This window comes from Oncorhynchus tshawytscha, linkage group LG05, assembly GCF_018296145.1.
Source record: "Oncorhynchus tshawytscha isolate Ot180627B linkage group LG05, Otsh_v2.0, whole genome shotgun sequence".
In the NCBI taxonomy this organism is placed as follows: Eukaryota; Metazoa; Chordata; class Actinopteri; order Salmoniformes; family Salmonidae; genus Oncorhynchus; species Oncorhynchus tshawytscha.
Window position 1 is genome coordinate 59643729 of NC_056433.1, and position 21142 is coordinate 59664870.

The following is a 21142-nucleotide window of genomic DNA, read 5'->3' on the forward strand; positions in this document are numbered from 1 at the left end:
TTTGTTTTTCAACAGGGTAATGACACAAAACACTTCCAGGCTGTGTAAGGGCTAATTGACCAAAGAGATGGAGTTTTGCGTCAGATGACCTAGCCTCCACAATTAAGATGGTTTGGGATGAGTTGGACCGCAGAGTGAAGGAAAAGCAGCCAACAAATACTCAGCATATCTGGAACTCCTTCAAGACTGTTGGAAAAGCATTCCAGGTGAAGCTGGTTATGAGAATGACGAGCATTTGCAAAGCTGTCATCAAGGCAAAGGGTGGCTACTTTGAATAATGTAAAATATATTTTGATTTGTTTCACACTGTTTTGGTTACTACATTATTCCATGTGTTATTTCATAGTTCTGATGTCTTTACTATTATTCTACAATGTAGGAAATAGTACAAATAAAAGAAAAACCCTTGAATAAGTAGATGTGTCCAAACTTTTGACTGGTACTGTGTGTGTGTGTGTGTATATATATATATATAAATCTTGTTTGCCTGTAATATTACTAGCCACCTAACAATTTCATGAAGTTGGCTTTAGCTAGGCCAGCTAGGTTCCCAATCTCCCAACTTCATAACTAGCTATCAAGAAGCCATTTCAGGCTAGAAATCAAGTTAGAGTAGCTGGCTTGTCAAACTATCTTAGCTGGCATGCCCTGCTGGCAAGGTTGGTAGACTTAAGAAAAACAACCACTAACTAAATGTACTGAATAAGACTAAATTTCTTTACCCCGATTTTAGCAGAGATGTATATTTCGTTTCTTGAATTTTTTTCCAAAAGAACCAACAGTCAAGAGTATACAGATAGCTCAAGACTTATTTTTAGATATGTAGAAAAACACTTTTTTTTTTTACATAGAATGAAGCATAATGATTATGGTTGTAGATTGCAGGAAAAAGCGTTTTCAGGTGTTAGAAAAATGACCCCCTCTGGACCACCCTCACATACTTTGTGCCGCATCAGATTTTTGGGGTGCATGACGAGACATGACAAATTTCTGAAACATAAAAGTTAGCAAAGGTTACATAATATTTGTATAAGCACTATATGATAATTACTGCAAATAATAGCCTTATAGGAATAATAAAAATAATATCAGTAAATTGTTTGTGTGGTGTCTAGAAATAATTGGCAATCATTTTGTATAAAATAACATTTATTTCCAGTAATTTCACGTGACACTACAGCTTGTGACAGAGGAGCAATAGACTTGCAAACAAATGCAATTTCACAAAACAGAGAAGTGTTGTAGTGTAGTTGATAAGATGCTGGATAAAGTACACAGGTAAAGTCAATTATAATATAATCAATCTTATATAATCAAATGCAATATACAATGTACTGTTGGATAAAAAGTCAGAAAAATAATGCCAATACATCATTCGTTTTAACAATTAAGCTTTCGATTGTAATGTTCAACGTCAGTAACCTAAACGTTATGGAAATAACTTGATCCCACTTGAACGTTTTTTGTTTTAAAGCTTGGCTATCCTAAAAAAGTGTGAGCAATAATTCCTTAGTAACTAAGGTTGGATGTTTCCTCCAGATTTTTTTATATTTTTTATACTAAAAATAAAAAGTAACAATTGCACCAGGTTCACCAAACACAACAACCCAAATATTTCAAAAAGTGAAATTGGGTTGCACCACTTTTTTTCAATCTCACAAAACCCTACAATTTACAGGAACCATATCGAAGTTATAATTTGGATGTGCTTCATATATGTACTTCAGTATTATGCTACTGCATACATTATGGTGTGATGAATAATTTGTCTGTCCGTTTTTCTGGAATTGCAACCCCTTTAGTAATGTTTCAGACAAAATACTTTCATTGGCGAGATATTTTCAGGTTACACACTATGATTGGCGGGGGACTTAAAGCAAAAATTGTGTATATGCCCATGGAATAATAGGCTCTCTCTGAGAAAACAAAGTTATATAAGTGAGCCTGGGTTCGCATGGGACTAAAAACAAAGCATTATGTACAGCAGTGGAGTATCAAACATTACTGATTTCTTCATAACATTCAACACTTGTGGCTACAAATACACTGTTCCTCTCTGAATGTGTCCACTTGAATCCTAGCCCCAACACGACTGAGTTAATTAAACATCGCACATTCTTAGTCTAACGGTTTGTCTGGGTTATTGTTGACGAGGGGCCCGTACAGGCCATTGGTGTACCCTTGGTCTTTGTGCAAGAGTGTCCTGTCCCGTATGAGGTCACTGAATGAGTAGTCCATTGGTGGCCTGAAGCCCAGAGTTGGCATCAACCCAGTGGTGGAGTAGGGTGTCATGAAGGTGAGCCCTCTGCTGTGGGCCGAGTAGGCCAGCCGCAAGGGGTTTAGTCCCAGATGGGTGCTCAGGGGGTAGGTGCTGGGATCCGCGCCAAAGTGTGGCGCATTTGGCTGCAGAGGGGAGAAGGCGGAGCGGTTGCTCAGCGTTATTGCTCCCGGTAACATGGGCCTTGGAGTGGAAGAAAGGTGCGGCTGTGCGCTCTGGAGCATGCGTTCTGCTGTCCACGCCTGCTCCGGGGCCTTGGCTTGTCCACTGTTGTTGAGAATTTGCTCGATGGCCTGCACCACGTCTTTCCCGCAGCCCTGTAGAACCAGTTCGAGAACACTTCGCTTGTGGCTGGGGAACACTCTGGTCAATATGTCGATGGGGTTCATTTGCCTGGAGGCGGCCGATGGTTCTTGATCATCTTTGTCGGTCTCCGAACCCGAGTCAGATCCTAAGGGGCTGATCGAACCCGGGGTGTCCTCTCCGTCTTTCATTGCCTTGGAGACAGGAGAGCTAATGAACGACTCTCCGTCTCCATTCTCGGAGCCCGAGCCATGACGCCCGTCTGGGGATGAGATCCCTGGTTCGCTGTCAGTGGAAACCGATTTGCCCACAGTCTGCTGCTTGGTCACTGATACTGACATTTGGGACTTCGGAAACAATTCAAACTTCTGCATGCTTGAATCTGTGAAATAGATGCATTAAAAAAACGATGAGATGTCAGTCAAATAACAAAGACGCCCAATACGCTCCGTTTGATTGTTTTACCAAGATGTTCACTGTCACTTGACAGTTTGGTAAATTAAAATGCCAACTTGCCATCTTGAAATATGTGTCACCTCAAACATTTCTCCATCAGGGTCCTTTACGTTACTCTTCAAAGTTACGAAAAACAATGCGGAAAACACGCTTACGCACAAAACAATCTGACCTACATTGTGCCAATATCATTACGTCGGCCTATCAGTGTTTATGAGCAGGCTACTCTGAGCAGGATAATATATAAATCCACTTACCGGAGTTACTTTCGTTGTTGACAGAACCGAAAACCTCATAACTCTGACGAGGTGGTATGATGCCGTTGGCGGCCGCCAGAGCTAGCCCTTCTGCTGTCCCGTACAGGAGCTGCAGCTCCCGGGCTTCGTTCTCCTCCTGAGCTTGCTGTCGACGGAGAGCCACTTGTGCGGCCATTACGCGCTGTCTCTCAGCGATTAGGGTGCATTTGGCGCACATACAGTCCTTCCAGCGGCAATAGCGTTTATGGCCCTTCAGCGCAGATACCACGCCATGATTCCTGCAGCGGGCACACTTCGGGGTGCGAGGATACTTCTCCGTTGCGCGATATAGCATTGGACCCCTCAGGAGGCTACTGGCCATGGAGACGGGGATGTTGACAGACGCTCCGGCTCCAGGGTGGATCTGGGATCCTGACGGTGCGGTGGAGAGCTCTGGTCTCAGATCCATGTCCTATTGCTGATCAATATCTACTATCAATCGGAAAAAGTAACTTGATGATGCAGCGTAGTTTGTATTGATGCTAAGGAGTAAATTGTTCACACCAGTCGAACAGTTGTCAACATCCCTGCACAACTTCTAAAGTAGGTTAATCTACTGGTGTTCTGTCCATTGAAGATAACGATACGTAGCCGCAACCAGATAAAATACCGATTGTCAACTTGCGCGAGTAAGGTATAAAAACGCCATGCAACCTGTCAAGAGTTGATTAACTCTGCAACAATCTGTACTGAAAAACTAACTTTTAACGTGTTATGTACGAGGAGAAATCCAAGAGACTTGCAGAAATTAGTGCCCTGTTTTAACTTAATATCACCTAAAAGGAGCCGAGGTTGCTATACTCGCACCAGCGTGAGACACTAACTTACTCAAGAGATTGCCACTAGATACAGATCCTCCTCTCTCCATTGTTACTCCTACGTTTTCATTAGACAAATTTGACAACAATGTGGCGCCTGTCATTGGCCAAAGGGGGAAGGTGCAATCTGATTGGCCCGTCACTTTTTCAACTGTGTCCACCTGAGTTCTTTCTCAAATAACAAGTGTTTAGAATCTGAAAGGGATCCTGAAGAGCTAAAATACATAATTTTCAACTTCAATTCAAAAGCAAAAAGAAAACTATCAAATCAAGTAATATTTATAAAAAATTTAAATATTATGGAAAGATTCCAAAGCTTATATTAAATGCAATTATCGAGACATTCAGGCAATAATTCGATTTCTGAAGTTGATCTGTATTGCTTTACTTGATTATATTGCTTGATGTATCGTCACGTGTCTTTACTGTATAAAACGCCTTTATTGATCCTTTCATTTACGCTTTTTTTTATTAAGACAATGTTTAAAGGCTCACTGACGTCACTGTCCTTTAATTCCGTCAAATCACAAGGTAAGTACATTTACATATTGATTCAAATAGACTAGCCTATGCAGTGCAAGAGCTGGTAGAATGTTGAGCATGGAGTTGGGAAAAACATGTCTTAAGATAAAAAGTTGTATTTTTATTTGTCATAATAGTAATTTACGTGTTTTTATTGTACAATGATAGCACCATTATTACACGATTTTAATGCTACTCATGGACATTCATTATGCGATTCGATTGAGCCAAGCCGGACCCTTTGATAAGTAGCCTACTGTGCACTGACAATAATAAAAAAAGTTTCAGTGCGGTTAAGTTTAGGAATAGAATTGGCATATCGAAAACTAGCCTACATATTTACGTCGTCAGCAAACAGTGAGCCAACAACTATCCTTCCATTCAATTTTTTGGGGGTACAATATTTCAATTCAAGCACATAGCTACCAAATACCTTCAACATGCATGAATCAAATGGTAAAAAAACGAGTAACCTTATGAGTTTATAGGCTATAGCCTAAACAAATAATTTACTGTGAGTGAGCCGGAAATTTAAAGGCCGCATGTTTTGCAATTACAGCATTTGAGGTCGTGAGAAAATATAAAATCAAACAACCTCGTACTTGAGACTGGTCTTTTGCGTGGAATTATTTTTGAGAATAACCATCTTGAAATAATTGCTGCTTGTCACGTTGGCTTTTGTCAGTAGGCAATACCTCAAGTCAAGTGCAAACAGTAGTCAAAGCCTGTATGCAGCACCCCAAGAAAAAAACAGGCGAAATTCTTAAATTACTCCATAGACAACGTCTACATTTTTCTCCAATTAAGTTTATAATTGTATTGTTTTCTATTAATACATCGATGTTCATAAGTGTTTTTATGGTTTAGCTTAATTTATTTAATCTTTTAAGACAATCATTTAAAATGGCATTGACTGCCAACGTGAGAATCAGTAAGTAATTATTTACACAAATTAACAATTATATTACTAGCAAATGTTGAAAGTTTCATATTGAATTATGACAAATAAATTCCAACTTAGCTTGTATATGAACCATTATTCAACTTGCAGCCTAAGTGTACATTGAATTGTTTAAAAAAAAAATCACAACATACCAAGATATTTAATTTGTACTTTTGGACGACCAGATTGCAGGTGATACTAACTTGAAGGTTGCTGGCCCGCCATGGACACCAGGGGATGATGTTGCAATCGTTCATGTCACTCCAGGATGAACTTGGGATCCTGATGGTGCCTTGGATCCCTGCCCTCGATGACCTATGCCTACAATCAAATTGTAAACGACGTGGGTATGGTTGACAAATTGGATGAAACTTCGCCGATGCTCTACTGGGTCAATTTTCAACCGTAGAACTTAATTTTTCACTTTGTACAAACCATTTAAATAGAGGCAAATAATTAACGATAATGATCTATTATAAAATATAAACCGGTGAGAAATGTCAATTTGAGTGGATCAATTCAATAAGAATATTTTGATTAATTTAGTCGACTCCAATAACAATTTTAAAATGGCACAATTACTACCAGTAATCAAACACAAATATCAAGCGCAAATGGGTCTGTAGGCCTTCGTGTTTCGATCCTGGTGGATCATGCAATGTTGAGTGTTACGTTTTACTTGCACCAAATTAACAAACATAGGGCCTACAATTCTGTAATTTCACAGTGATATTGATGGACCGCAGAAAACCCAACATTACCCATGTCCCCTCTCCAGTAACCTTTAGTAATAATACTCAATTTAATACAGGTCGGCTAAACATTTCACTTGTAGGCCTACATGGGACACTGCAATAATTGTATTCTAATGAATGTGGGTTTAGGCTATATTGACTGGATAGGGCTGCATGAGTAACTTCACAAAAGCAAACCAAAACATCATAACCTGTACCTCTATAACCCTGAGCACCTTTCCACATTTGGTATAGGGCTTTTCTGGGCTCCTCCACTGGAGGTGTATGCCCCACTTATTGATTACCTACAGAATCACAGTAAGCAAATGACACCTGTTTTCCATGCAGCTGTCATCTGCACCTTTAATTAGCCTACCTAATAGAAGATATTAAATACGTATTTTTGTATTATTTTTTACATGCAAGTAATGTCGGCAGTGATCTCACACCCATGAAAAAAAGAGGTTCATTGCGTTCACTATAAATCACGGTGTGGGTTAATGTGTTTTTTTTTTTTTTTTTTAAATGTGTAGTTTTTTAACCTGTAGTAAATGTTGAACAAATTTGTTGATTAATATTTTGACGATAAACATCAACATGCTAATTAAACACAAGCACACAAATCCGTTGAGGTCTGTGTGGCACTAAGCATTCATCTAACAATATCGGTTAAAGTTGAAAATATAATAGCCTTGACAGTGTCCACCCAGAAACTATATTTTGCTGTTTCATTAGTCCATTGTTGATATAGTCCCAAATTGTTTTGCAGGTCAGCAATCAAGTTTTAAAGATATAACTTACAAAATACAGACGATATGAAGCATCATACTGGATCTGTCATTTTAAAGTTGTACATCTTTAAAACGTGATTGCTGACATGCAAAATATTTTTGGGACTATATCAACAATGGACTAATGAAAGAAATACCAAAAGATGGGGTGGCATTTTCCTTTAAAATAGTAGTACAATAAGAATTCAATAGGCCTAGTACCATACAACATTCTTATCTGGGTTCTCTCATGGTTTCCAATGAAATGCCCCAGCGCAGTTAAGTGACTGTGGGCACTTAAGAAATTCAACATTCTATGAACTGTTCATTAAGCCTATGCATAAAAAAACATGTGAGGCTTTCATTTCTTTACGAGAGGCTAGGTGACTGAGTTTACACCTTTTTAGACAGCCACAAAAGGAATGCTTGACACAACATATGTAGCAGCATGTTTCTGCTACCGCAGCACCCTGGTAAAGTATTCGAGCGAACTCTTTCGCTGCTGCCGCCCTGCCTGAGCACGATTGAACCACGATTGCCTCCTGGGGTCTTCCGCTGAACTAACATAGTTTATTAAACGAGACCGAGGTGAGAGTAGCAGTTATACAAAGTGTAAGCGGCACCGGGTTTGGTGGAAAAACCACTGCGCATTTACACGCTTCATCTGTTCACCAAGTGCTCATTAGGTTGTTAACCTCTAGTTCAAATTAGGCTCTGGCGATGTTGAGTTTAAGCGAAAGGTGACATTTTAGATCTAAACCTCAAAATAACTGCATAAAAATACCCCTTTGTTGCTGTGACACACAATATATGCCATGAACTAGTTGAGCTATATTGAACCTCACAGGCCACCCCAGTAAAAATTGACTACGCTTGGTCGTACTTAGGCCTAATTTACTCTACCCACAACTCATGGATTACTCTTCAAATAATGAGTCCCATAGGCTCAAGGCGAGACACTAGCATTGCTGTACATTTCTCTGAGAATACGTGGAAGATCACAGTCCCTAAAAAAACAAACACTTGAGCCCTTCTTCCCCACTCTTGACCGATGGAACACGCATTTCTAAATGAGGGATAACCCCGACATCACATTATATGGGTCTTTTTGCCAAACCTTTTCCCCACCTTTCAGTGGCAGTGCACGCACCACGCACGCACACTCTTTTTGAAGCCGGCCGTTTCTTCTGCCCAAGAGGCAGTGCGGCAGAGGTATCATCCCTCACTTTACATAGTGGGGGTTAAAATTAATTTATCCATAAGGAGATTCATTTGATAATACATACTGTATTAGGCTACTTAGCCTTAGACCCACCCATACAATAATGACAACAGTGTGCATATAACTACGTCAACAAAAGTAATCAAGCTATTAATACAGCCATTCCACGCCTCCAATTCTAAAATGTTAAACAGTTTTAGAGTAGCCTAAATGTGTGTGTGTGTGTTACTTACGTCCGCACAGCCAATTAAAATGCAGACGTTATCCTTCCACATCTGCCTCCTTTGCAAACGAATGGCACAGAAAAGGTAGCCCATGAATGGGCGTTCATTGAGATCACAGATGGAGTATGGGTTTTTGCTCGAAATTTGAGAAACACCATTGTCCCCAATCAAAACTCAATGTGTTGTCCTACAATGGGCTGGGCTTTGAGCTCTGCCGCTTCAATTGGCCTTGTTTTTTAAACTTGAAGTGTTCAGTACAAAGGCTTGCCTCCTAAATGTCACCTCCTGAATGCTCGCCTCAAGACCGTGCTCAAAAAGAAAAATAACACAATTATGAAGCAATAATTAGCCTACTCTGCTTCACTTCGCACGCCACTGCTCCCATTCAACTCCCTTTAGCTATGCTTAATGCTTTATTCCAGGGCATGATAATCCGAAAGCAACAGATTTAATTTATTTGGCCTATATATTTTTTGCATATAAATTGATTTGGGACTCATTAAATAAATTAATGTTCCATTTCGTTGCAATACCAGCCTGCTGAATTATAGCTTTTCGCTCAGGCCTAAAGTTTAGCCGGATGTTAGGCCCATAATAAAAACACAACTACAGTAAATTAAGCGTCAATTTGAGTTTAATCGATTACCAATTTACTAGAATTACAAAACAGTAAACATCAACAATTGGCATGATGGCATTGATAATATTTCTTCCTTGTGTTTTTACAAGAGCTGAAATTACTGACACGAGTTTACAGTTGTGTCAGTATTTCAGACCTTGTAATAACTGAACAGCTTTGTCACACAGCATTTAGATTGTCATGCAATTTACATGAGGGTCGGGAAACAAACCTATTGGCTTGTTTTTTTTGCGCCTTTAGTTTATTTTGGTGGTTGGCTATTCATGCAGTCAGAAATAGGTTTATTAAAATCGCACTCCGCATATCAACTCACTATCTCATGTTTTTAGTGAGGAATAAAACAAACGGAAAAATAACAAATCGTAAAAGCTACAACTCAGTAGGGCAACGAATGAGGGAAAGTTAAACAATTTCATAAATGGAAAAAAAAAATTTTGTATGCTAATTGATCCTCTAAGCACGCAGCGAAACGTAACTGCATCGCGTTTACCCTGATTAGCCTCATAATAGCTGTTGATTAAACTGCTGTTCACAATACATAATTTATAAGTGTAGGCCTACGGAGGCTGTAATTATTATATTCTATCAAAATAAAAACGGCCTAAAAATGGAACATATTGATACGTTGTTTTTTTCTATTGTGTTACTGGACTGTACGTTTGTTTACGCCATGTGTAACTCGGTGTTGTGTTTGTCGCACTGCTTTGCTTCATCTTGACCAGGTCGCAGTTGTAAATGAGAACTTGTTCTCAACTGGCCTACCTGGTTAAATAATGGTGAAATAAGAATAATTTATATATTTTTTAAATGGCCTACAGTCCCTATAAACTACATGAAACAAACATTTTAAACGTACTGTAGCTGTGCCAATGTTTGTGGCCAATTGCATTAAAATAGTATAAAATGGTCTGCGTTATCCTAAACAGTTCTTATTCCGTTTGAATTTACATAAAGGATACAATTCTATAAAAAGGCATTTATTTGTAGGCTTCAAGAGGTTTAATTAAGTTCTGAACTTTATTTACTTCTGCAAATAGAATAAAAGACAGACCAACAATAATGCGAGAAAGACCTGAAGAAGAAGAAATAAAATGATACATTTTTCATATGCCATAAATCCTCATTTCAATGGAAAAACAGTTGAGTTTTATTACTAGGGGGCCTCACTGTAATCAGTATTTAACGGTCCAATGTACAGTATACATGTAAGCTTATAGATTTACACCATATACAATATGCAGGTTACTGATTAGTGTTCCACATAGCTACTTTACCTATAGAGTGTGTATGTACACACGTTTATTTCTACTAAATAATACTTTCACAACCTTTATATTTGCATCATCCAAAGCTAAATTGACTTTAGGGGTGGGGTATTAGGCAATAATGATAAGGCTCATCATAAGGCTGTTATACCTAATGAATCATATCTTCTGATGCTATGTTGTGAAGGGAGGTACAATTAATATGCATTCATTTGGAAAAAGTTGTTAAAAATGAACTTCAGATGAACGTTTTTGACTCTTCCACCTCCCCTACTCACTGTCCATCAACCATGCACACATCCAGACTTTCGCTTGCTCTACCTCCACCACCACACTCCCTCTTATTGAACAAGAAACCCAGAGAGAAATGAGCCCCCTTTTGTGCCCAACAGTTTAAGCTGCATAGATTCTGTTTCTTTGGCACTCATTGAGTGCCAACATCTCTGAGAAAGTAAACTTTGAGTGACCCTCCAGGTTAGTTTAGTCTGGGATCCCTCCATCACTTGGTGAGTGGATTTAAAAAGCAGGATGCTTGTGGGATCACATCTTACTTCAAAAGGAGAGATGACTTGCATCAGGAATTCTGTTCCCTCACCAGGGGCCAACATTCTTGACCCTGGAAGACTGGTTAAACATTATTGAACACTTCCCTTTTGTTAGGGAAGAAGAAAGTCACCACCTGATGTTGCCACCAGTGAATCTGTGTCATAGGAAGCCAGAGAATAAGTCCATTGTCACACTGCCACATTCTCAAATTGTGGGATTTAACGGTGGTGGCATTACAAGATCAGAACCTGAGTGACAGCCACCGTATTTAAGACACTGACATCCAAAGGTTGACCAAGAACCCCCAACAAAATAGATGTCCTGGGAGTTCAAGCTGACATCACCAAATAGTCAAGCCATATTGACTTGATTTGTACATGCATAATAACAGCTATCTGCATTCTAATATCCATATGAACCTGGGCCTACACAACACTTACCTTGTTATAATTATGGTACGGTCCAGTCTAAGAGAGATGGTGGAAAATCTCAGTCAACAACATAAAACAATATTTATACTAAGCATCATATCCATACATGGAAGTGGGACAGTGAAGTCGAATATTTTTGGAAGAAAGCAAGTTTTACAATTCTGAATGATCAAGTCATTGAGACTCACCTCACCCACTGTTTACTGCAACATTATGCCTGAGAACAGTTTTCCTGGGGAATATGACTCCTACAAACTTCAACAATATTGTAAAAACAGGCTTTTACGGACAAATTATTTAGCGATAAAGTGGTTTTGAATAACCGTGTAGACATCAATACCAAACCAATTCTCTGAAAGAGAAATCTTTAACAGGACAAATTGCAATTCTAGTACAGTAAAATGTTGTTTTAGCATGGCACAGTTAACATATACTGGCCTTAAAAACATATTAAAAAACATCAGGTGACAAGTTGGATCAAGTTGAGAGAAATATCATAATATCCAATAGGCATTTCTGACTGAATCATCATCATTAGTTGCAGCTGTACAAAAGAGATGCCCAAGTGCATTAGTGAACCATTCAATGATTGAAACAGTAATATCACACACCAGGAGTTGCACAATCCACATAGTTCCCTGGGGAAGAAGGCCTGACAAGGATTATGCACCTGTCTCTTGATTAAGTGCACCTAGTATATGTTCAATTAAATCCTGACCTTCCAGTGACCTCTCTTCTGCCGTAAGCTCTGTTCAGGATTCCTTATTTTTACAACCTTGATGTCAACTCTGGGCCAAAACAGGTAGCTCTGTATCTGGATGTGCCCACCTCTGACATGCAGCAAGCTCCTTACATTTCAAATCATAATCTTACCTATTTAAACAAGTCAGAGTTGTAAGAGCTTAAAATGGGAAAGCATGAAGGAAGTTTGTCACTGACAGTTATGTTTCGCCAGGGTATCAGGAACAGTTTTCCTATCTATGTATAATCCTGGATAATTCAAATGAGGATTTAAATGCTGTGAGCAGTATGTTACTGACATGGTGTGTCATGTCAGGTTGTGAAGGGGACCGACTGACGCATGCTCTGCTCGGTCTCACCAGGCACACACACAGCAGCCTGGGGAAGTCTGACTGAATGAACACATTAAAACATTCAAATTCCTTGCGTGAGAACCAAGAAAGCGGTGGGTATGTTGCAGAGGGATGAATTCGCCTCAAGGATGGAGAGATTCTTTCCTCTCCACTTAAACAGAGGTCATATGAACACAATCTGACAAGAAGATTAAGAATTTCTAGATTTTCTTATTTGTACACCACCTGTTTTAACCAATGACCCAATGAACGTCAGACTCCTGCTCTGAAACACACTGCATGAGCTCCTGTTCCAACTTAATGACTGACCCTCCACCCAAAGAATAAATAAGAATGCCAGAAATAACTAAATCTATTCTGGTCATTTCATTAGAGGCATGCATTGAGAGCACTAATCCTGATTCCCAAAACCTGCCTCTTTGATAAAAGGAAAAGTCCTCAGTGAACAGGAGGGCTCTACTGTTGGGCCCACTGTGCCGGCTCAAACGTTGCTTTTTGCTGTTAAAAGAACGCCATTTCAGATGGAGAGATAAGCTTATAAGCTTGTCGTGGAAGTGAGATTTTTTTTGTTGCCTTTGTGGAAGATAATACCAGGAGATGTCTGGAAAATATTGCTCCTAACCAAGAAAATAATGCAATTTTATTTTTTTTAGGAAAAGCAAGCTAGTCTCTACCATGATACACAACATGACCAAAAGTATGTGGACACCTACTTGTCGAACATCTCATTCCAAAATCATGGCCATTAATATTGAGTTAGTCCCCCCTTTGCTGATATAACAGCCTCCACTCTTTCCTCTAGATGTTGGAACATTGCTGCAGGGACTTGGTTCCATTCAGCCACAAGAGCATTCGTGAGGTCAGGCACTGATGTTGGGCGATTAAGCATGGCTCACAGTCAGCATTCCAATTCATCTCAAAGGAGGTCAGGGCTCTGTGCAGTCCTTCCACATCAATCTTGACAAACCATTTCTGTATGGACCTCACTTTGTGCAAGGTGGTATTGTCATGCTGAAACAGGAAAGGGACTTCACAAAACTGTTGCCACAAAGTTGGAAGCACAGAAACGTCTAGAATGTTCACTGGAACTAAGGGGCCTACCCGAACCATGAAAAACAGCCCCAGACCATTATTCCTCCTCCAATAAACTTTAGTTGTACTATACATTCGGGCAAGGTAGCGTTCTCCTGGCATCCGCCAAACACAGACTCGTCCGTCGGCTATCAGATGGTGAAGCGTGATTCATCACTCCAGAAAAACACGTTTCCACTGCTTCAGAGTCCAATTGCGGTGAGCTTAACACCACTCCAGCCGACGCCTGGCGTTGCGCATGGTGATCCTAGGCTTGTGTGCGGCTGCTCGGCCATGGAAACCCATTTCATGAAGCTCCCGCCATTGTTGCACCTAGACCTTTCCACCTCACAATAACAGCACTTACAGTTGTTGATCAGGACAGCTCTAGCAGGGCAGAAATTGGACCAAATGACTTGTTGGAAATGTGGCATCCTATGATGATGCCAAGTAGAAAGTCACTGGGCAAGGACATTCTACTGCCAATGTTTGTCTATGTAGATTGCATGGCTATGTGCTTTTATACACCGGTCAGCAACGGGTGTGGCTGAAATAGCCGAATCCACTAATTTGAAGGGGTACCCACATACTTTTGTATATATAGTGTATGTAGACTTCCTGACTGATGTCTTGAGATGTGAATATATTGACGCAACATCATTTCCCTTCTTCATGACGCCATCGATTTTGTGAAGTGCACCAATCCCTCCGGCAGCAAAGCACCCCCACAAAATGATGCTGCCACCCCCGTGCTTCACGGTTGAGATAGTGTTCTTCGGCTTGCAAGCCTCCCCCTTTTGATCCAAACATAACTATGGTCATTATGACCAAACAGTTCTATTTTTGTGTCATCAGACCAGAGGACATTTCTCCAAAAATGTCCATATTTTCCCCCATGTGCAGTTGCAAACCGTAGTCTGGCTTTTTTTAATGGTGGTTTTGGAGCAGTGTCTTCTTCCTTGCTGAGCGACCTTTCGGGTTATGTCGATATAGAATTTGTTTTACTGTGGATATAGATACTTCTGTACCCGTTTCCTCCAGCATCTTCACAAGGTCCTTTGCTGTTGTTCTGTGATTGATTTGCACTTTTCACACCAAAGTACGTTAATCTCTAGGAGACAGAACACGTCTCCTTCCTGAGCAGTATGACAGCTGCGTGGTCCCATGGTGTTTATACTTGTGTACTATTGTTTGTACAGATGAACATGGTACTTTCAGGCATTTGGAAATTGCTCCCAAGGATGAACCAAACTTGGAGGTCCACAATTTTCTTTCTGAGGTCTTGGCTGATTTCTTGCGATTTTTCCATGATGTCAAGCAGAGGCACTGAGTTTGAAGGTAGGCCTCGAAATACATCTACAGGTACACCTCCAATTGACTCAAATTATGTCAATTAGCCTCTCAGTTGATTCTAAAGCAATGACACAATTTTCTGAGTTTTTTTCCAAGCTGTTTAAAGACAGTCAACTTAGTGTATGTAAACTTCTGACCCACTAGTACTGTGACAGTGTACTATAAAAGTGAAATCTAAACAATTGTTGGAAAAATTAATTGTGTCATGAACAAGGTAGAAGTCCTGACTGACTTGCCAAAACTAGTTTGTCAACAAGAAATGTGTGGAGTGGTTGAAAAATGAGTTTTAATGACTCCAACCTAAGTGTATGGAAACTTCGACTTAACTGTAACTGCTGTTCCTATGAAGTCCACAAACGTTTGTATGTATAGTGTATATTGTTACTGAATAGCAAATACTGATGCATGATCATACACTGATACCCATCACCCATACCCAGTTACATTTTTTATATTAGATAATAGAACTGATTGTCCATCAGGAATTCATTCACTCAGTACACTGAAGTTCATCCAAACGTATTGCTTTTAGAAATGTCTCAAATGTTTAACGCAAACTCAGGCTGCATATCGACATGTAGTCTTCACAGCTACTCCAGAGAGCCAATCGCTGACCAGATGTGGTGTATTTTCCCCATGCCTGGCTTGACAGGAAGCTTACCATGTTAGCTAACGGAGTTCAGCATGCTGACGTACACACTTCAGAGTCAAACACAAAAAACTCCTATTCAGATCCTTCATACAAGGACAGCCCATAGCCTGCTGGCCAAATAGACAATAAATGGTTTAAATAATATAATCGCTTTAATGTTTTGTAGAAAGTTTGCTGAGGTCTCAATGACAGAAACCCTGAAATAATGACTCAGAAGGTGACAAGGAATAAACCAAATTTAAATAAAACCTAATAGCCACTTAAAATACTAAATGTTCCAAGTCAGATTTACAAAATGAATAGCCTACCCATCTCTCCACTACAGCTCAAAACACTCACGGTCAAATCTGTATTAAAGATACCACTTAAATTAGGGGGGGAATAAAAAATAATCACAAAAGGCCACATTAATACAAAATTCATATGACGTGTGTGTGCGCGTTTCAAGAGAGTGCTGGCTCAGACGGATGCATGTTCATATATATTTTATATAATGTATATCAAACTAAAACTAATACAGCATCAAACTTAAAAAGGATCAAGAAAAATAAAGTAGTAACAGTTGGTTGTGGAGCATTTTGAAATTAAAACCAGATTGGTCAGAGCAGGAGGGGTGCAGATCAGGAACATTGAGCCTCTCTGGCTGCGGGTGGGAAGGGGGCAGGAGGGGGTCCATCCCTGGTTGGGTGCATGGAGGGGCAGGTGGGAGCAATGGGGGTACGGCCAATTGCAGGTGGAGATTAGATAGTCCAGCGTTCTCCAGGAAATGTCTCCTTGCTTATTTTATTCAAACAAAACATGACTTAAAAAAAGCAGCCGTACTGTAGTGGGAAGTCCTTGTCCGTGATGCTGTTCTTCTACTCAAAAGTTTCTTATTAATATCCTTTATCATACTGTAAGTGTGGACAGAGAAAACCATGACACTGCAATTAAGTGAGGGGCGAGAGTGTTTGGCTGTGTGCTTGTGGTAGCTTCTCTGTGCATACGTGTACACTAGGCATTCATGTACGATGCACAGGCCGAGAGCAGGGATGCTTACGTGTGTGTGTGTGTGTGTGTGTGTGTGTGGGGGGTGGGGGGGGTTGTGAGTGTGAATAGTGTACTGTATATGTTGTGTATTGTGTGTGTTTGAGAGTTCACCTCCATGTGAGAGGGTGGTCTGTCTCTGTAGACCCACTAAAACCATGCTAGAACTCTTCACTACTCTTCCAGCCAGTCCCACCACCACATGGCCAGGCTGTCCTACTCTTTAGCTTCCAGGAACAGGGTCTCCTGCGGGAAAAGCTTGGCCTCCAGTAAAGACGAGGCTGGGTCTAGCTGGGTGATCTGCAGAGAAAGAGAACAAGAGAAGCATGAGAAGAGGACACATTCATACAGGATAGTCATTACACAAGTCCATGTTCTAGCTCCAGTTGGAAGTGGCTTTTAACCACATGTGCATACATGGAAAGTGTTAGTTTGTACTTTTTACCAGGCACATTGCAACTTATCAACTAGTCCAATTCTAAACTTTTTTATCATTGAACACTTTTGTGTACCTTGGGACATGTACACAAATGTGAACGTACCAAAGTACACCATGCAAACAGACGTACTGAAAAGGTGTTAACTTGGCCTCTGCTTGGGGTATGTCTCTAAGCTACATCATCAAGTGGAAAAGCCGTTGACGGTGAGACAGTAATCTGATCATCTCTGTTTTGGTGGCCAGCGTTGCGTTTCCCCAGAGAGATTGATCATTTCTGTTTTCTAAGGCTTCCATCCAAACTAAACAGCTGTGGTTTCTACAAGGACCTGCCTTGAACGATGTGTGTTATGACCTTAAACTAATCACCTTTACCTACTGAATGAATGAATGACCAAACAAAAAGACATAAGGTAGATGCTAATATTAAAAAAGACATACAGTATCAATAAGTGTCAAAATATTCATCATTCAAATCCAGGTTGAGGGCATCGGCAGAGCAAGATGGTAATAATGCATTGCCACCCATAATGCAGCCAATTTCGTCAGCCATGTTGACACACGGGTAACCTATGCTGTTTAACATGAGACAACTCAGCCTGCTAGCTTATGAGGGTTAATCACCGGGAGTCTCCTGTTACATAGGCCCCCGTCATCCCCTTCCCCACACCTGGGCCCTCTGTCTACTGTGACGTGGGGGCCAGGCCAGGGCAGGGCAGGGCTTATCTGTTGCCTGTGGTGACAGCCTCTGATTAGACCTCCTGTTATGATCACTGGGGTGGTAATTAACTAGCAGGCATCAGACAACCAGCGCAAGAAGGTCCGAGTTCACCTCACACTGATGAGACCATCCTCACAACGACATTAGGTGGAGAAGCACTGCTGGATGATGTGAAAGCTGGAAGACCTTTGAGGCTGAAACCAAGTTAAACACCCACCTCAACTCTCCTTTCACCATGGAGTCAGAGTTTGCTCTGTAACTATCCTGATAGATCTCTCCCTCTCTCAAGCTCTGCTCTGGCTGGGGAAGTAATCCCTGCAGTTGTCAGTTGTCCTGCCCGGTTCACCGTTGAATTTGGATGTATTGTGCCTGTTGTGCCGCCAACAGGCTGATCCTACTCCCTGATATGACATGTTCTTCTGTTCTACCACACACATATGGTAATAAACTAATCTTCCCTCAATATAAATAAAGAGTCGTCTTTCCTAATGAGTCACATTTCCAATGATCATTGAGTCATCAAAACCTAACCTTCAATAGAGCTACATAATTTCAACGGTATGATGCCGGGAGGTCAAAGAGGAGCAAGAATTCATCAGCAAACACAGCTATTCCCAGAGGAAATGGGAAATGTCACACCAATGGAGGCTCTTTGACATCACGTTCTCATACTCATTTCTCCTGTCATTAGTGCTCCTCGCTCCCCAGCATGACCTGAGCTCATAAGGCAGCACAGGGAGGGGTGTCACGTCAACCTACACAACGCACCGCAGCCAGGGGAAAGCAAGATGGTGTGCTGCTAAAAGATTACATCCCAACGGGTGAACTGAACACCTTTTCCCCCCACCTTTTGCTCAGTATTTCACAAATGCCAGCTATGCTAATGAACCTGACAGGCTGTTATGACACCACAGCATCAGGTATGAGTAAATTAGGGTTTAGGGAGGAGCAGGTGCGGCTGTGTGTGTGTGTTGACGGGGGGAGGGGAGAGCATCTGACTAAAAAGAAAGTCGAGAAACAAGATGCCACACTGACACAGGAGACAAGCGCCATCAGTGATTGTTTACATTGTTATCCAATTAAGAGACCATAAGCATTGAGGCATCTGTCAACAAACAAAGCTGTTGTTTTTCTCTCCACTCTGCGTCGCGATACCCTCTATATTTTCACTGTCTGGCTCTCCCTATATCCGATGAATTCTCTTCTCCCCTGACTAACACATACAGCAGCCGGGCAGAGCCTGACACAAACATACACAGGCCTACATTATTCATGATATGGCCAACAAAGCAATCTTATCAACGAACAGCTCTATGATAAAGGCAATACACAAGCATTTAAACTGTACTGTATGACTTGTAATTACATTTTAGTGTAGTAGATAAACCAACTAGATGTCTGGCACACAACATGAAAGTCTAGCATCAGTCTGTGGAGGGCCATTTTAAGTGTTTTGAAGGTTGCGGTTTAATCCGTAGCAGCGGTGTTTTCTCAAGTGCTTGACAATGTTGGTGGATAATCATCTAACCCGATCACACACTCATCCTGACAGGCCTCACAGTGACCAAACAAACGGAGCAGAACAAGATGCCACCTTCCTTGAGAGACCCACTACTACTGCCAAAATAGTCTAATTCCTCTGAAGATGTCATATAAAACAGTTCTCCATCAAATTAAAACTAATGGCAAATGTTGGTCTAAAACAGGCTCATTCACGTACACTACTTATGCAAGTTACCCAAGGACTATGGAAGTTTCAGATGTCCCACTAAGTAGAATTTCTAGATATTATTTGAGAGAATGTTGGATCTTTACCTTCAATCTTTAGTAAAGGACTAGGATATAAAGAAATGTTCCTACGTTTGAGGATCTGCCATCACATCTACAAAATAATGGATTAACTCCATGTCATTGTCTTCAGTGTTATGATTATCGTGCTTAACATAATTAACACTTAAGTTGAAGTAAAAATAAATATTGCAAATCACTTCATTAGTATGAATAAAACATTTGATAACTTGAGACGAGTGAAAAAATAAACACCCGTCTCAAGATGTCAGTTTCTAACAATCAAAATGTGCAGCTGAAATAACATTTTTTTATGAAGCCATTTAGGTTCTATGTTAATTCAAACCATATAGCTTGTCTGTTTTAAAAACTTGTGTTGTCAAGTGTTTATTTGGCCAATTACAAAAGCAGTGGGAGATCATTATGTGCTTCCAGGAACGATGACAACACGTAGAGCCAGGGCGTGAACAACACACTTCAAAGTGGGCCGCCGCGCGGCCTGGAGAGAGGGAGGAGGGTGAAAAGGGGGGCTGCCGTTCCCCAGGGGAACAGGCCCTGAGCTTTTAACTTCTCTGGAACAGGGAAGCAATCTGCTCTCAGAAGTCCCCTATATGCTGTCTAGAGCGGAGCCAACATAAACACCAGTCCCACACACACACAGTGCATAAAGTGTGAGACTGAGTACAGTATGCATGTCCAGGACTATGGGGAGCAGGTAGCCTAGCGGTTAAGAGCTTTGACTCAGAAACCGAAAGGTCGCTGGTTCAAATCCCCAAGCCGACTAGGTGAAAAATCCGTTGATGTGTCCTTGAGCAAGGCACTAAACCAGAATTGCTCCTGTAAGTCGCTCTGGATAAGAGCGACTGGAATCAGAGCTATAACCTACATGGATCTATATCCCACATGCAGTCATACATGTGGGAGAGGATATTGTGGAAATACTTTTGGGGAAGGAGTATGAATTTTGGGACTAAATCAACAAACTGCAATTGTTCTTCCTTGAAATGAACCAAGTTGTGCAGATGTGATGTCTAGTTCAGTTGGACACGAGGATCATTTCATAGCACTGTTTATTTTTCCTAAATCTAGAGTTTTGTCTAAATCATTCTACACATTGGTACTGTTCAAACATGTCATTTTCAGAAACCTGGAACAACAATTAGGGTAAGGTTAAACTCAGCACAAAGTACAGTATCACAACGTGAAGAAAAATATCCTGTGAAGAATGTTTGGGGGTCTAAAACCTAGACTGAGCTAAGTTAACTCACGACTGGAACTACTAAGTATCTAGACCACATACACAGTACATACTGGTTCTGGTGAGTGTGAAGAAACATGTTGACGCAAAGAGCAAACATGTAACTTCCTCCAATAACTAACAAGCAGTCAAAGAAACAAAAGTATAAAGTCAGCGATGCATTTGATTTTATTTCTGTTTAATCATCTTCCACTTAATTGCTGGCAATTATCTTGAGTTGTCATGCAGGGGAAGGAGAGAAGAAGTTTAAACATTTGCGGTGTATTACAAATGCAATAGTGGTACATCCGCTAAT

The 21142-nt window shown here is 40.7% G+C and overlaps 2 protein-coding genes across 3 annotated transcripts in view; both read right to left on the bottom strand.

Moving 5' to 3' along the window:
- Positions 1–1131: 1131 nt before the first annotated feature.
- Positions 1132–8707, bottom strand: dmrta2 (DMRT-like family A2). Of its 2 annotated transcripts, none has more exons than XM_024421612.2 (4): positions 8576–8707; positions 5820–5937; positions 3295–3765; positions 1132–2963 (listed from the first exon to the last, which is right to left on the bottom strand). In XM_024421612.2, the coding sequence occupies exons 3-4, from the start codon at positions 3740–3742 to the stop codon at positions 2119–2121; spliced, it is 1293 nt and encodes a 430-aa protein (XP_024277380.1). In that variant the 5' UTR covers positions 3743–3765; positions 5820–5937; positions 8576–8707; the 3' UTR covers positions 1132–2118. The 2 variants fall into 2 exon arrangements, with proteins under 2 accessions (XP_024277380.1, XP_024277379.1); XM_024421611.1 differs by lacking the exon at positions 8576–8707 and adding an exon at positions 8249–8330.
- Positions 8708–16086: 7379 nt separating this feature from the next.
- faf1 (Fas (TNFRSF6) associated factor 1) overlaps positions 16087–21142 on the bottom strand; it is an 84058-nt gene continuing 79002 nt past the window's right edge. Inside the window, exon 19 of the mRNA XM_024421613.2 lies at positions 16087–16944. Coding sequence (XP_024277381.1) covers positions 16861–16944 — 84 coding nt within the window. The 3' untranslated portion in view covers positions 16087–16860. The remainder of the gene's footprint in view (positions 16945–21142) is intronic.

Excerpts from the sequence above, each read along its gene's own strand:
- dmrta2 (XM_024421612.2), bottom strand. The coding sequence starts at position 3,742 with ATGGATCTGAGACCAGAGCTCTCCACCGCACCGTCAGGATCCCAGATC. Across the intron at positions 2,964-3,294 it reads CAACAACGAAAGTAACTCCG|ATTCAAGCATGCAGAAGTTT; the intron begins GTAAGTGGATTT and ends TCTATTTCACAG.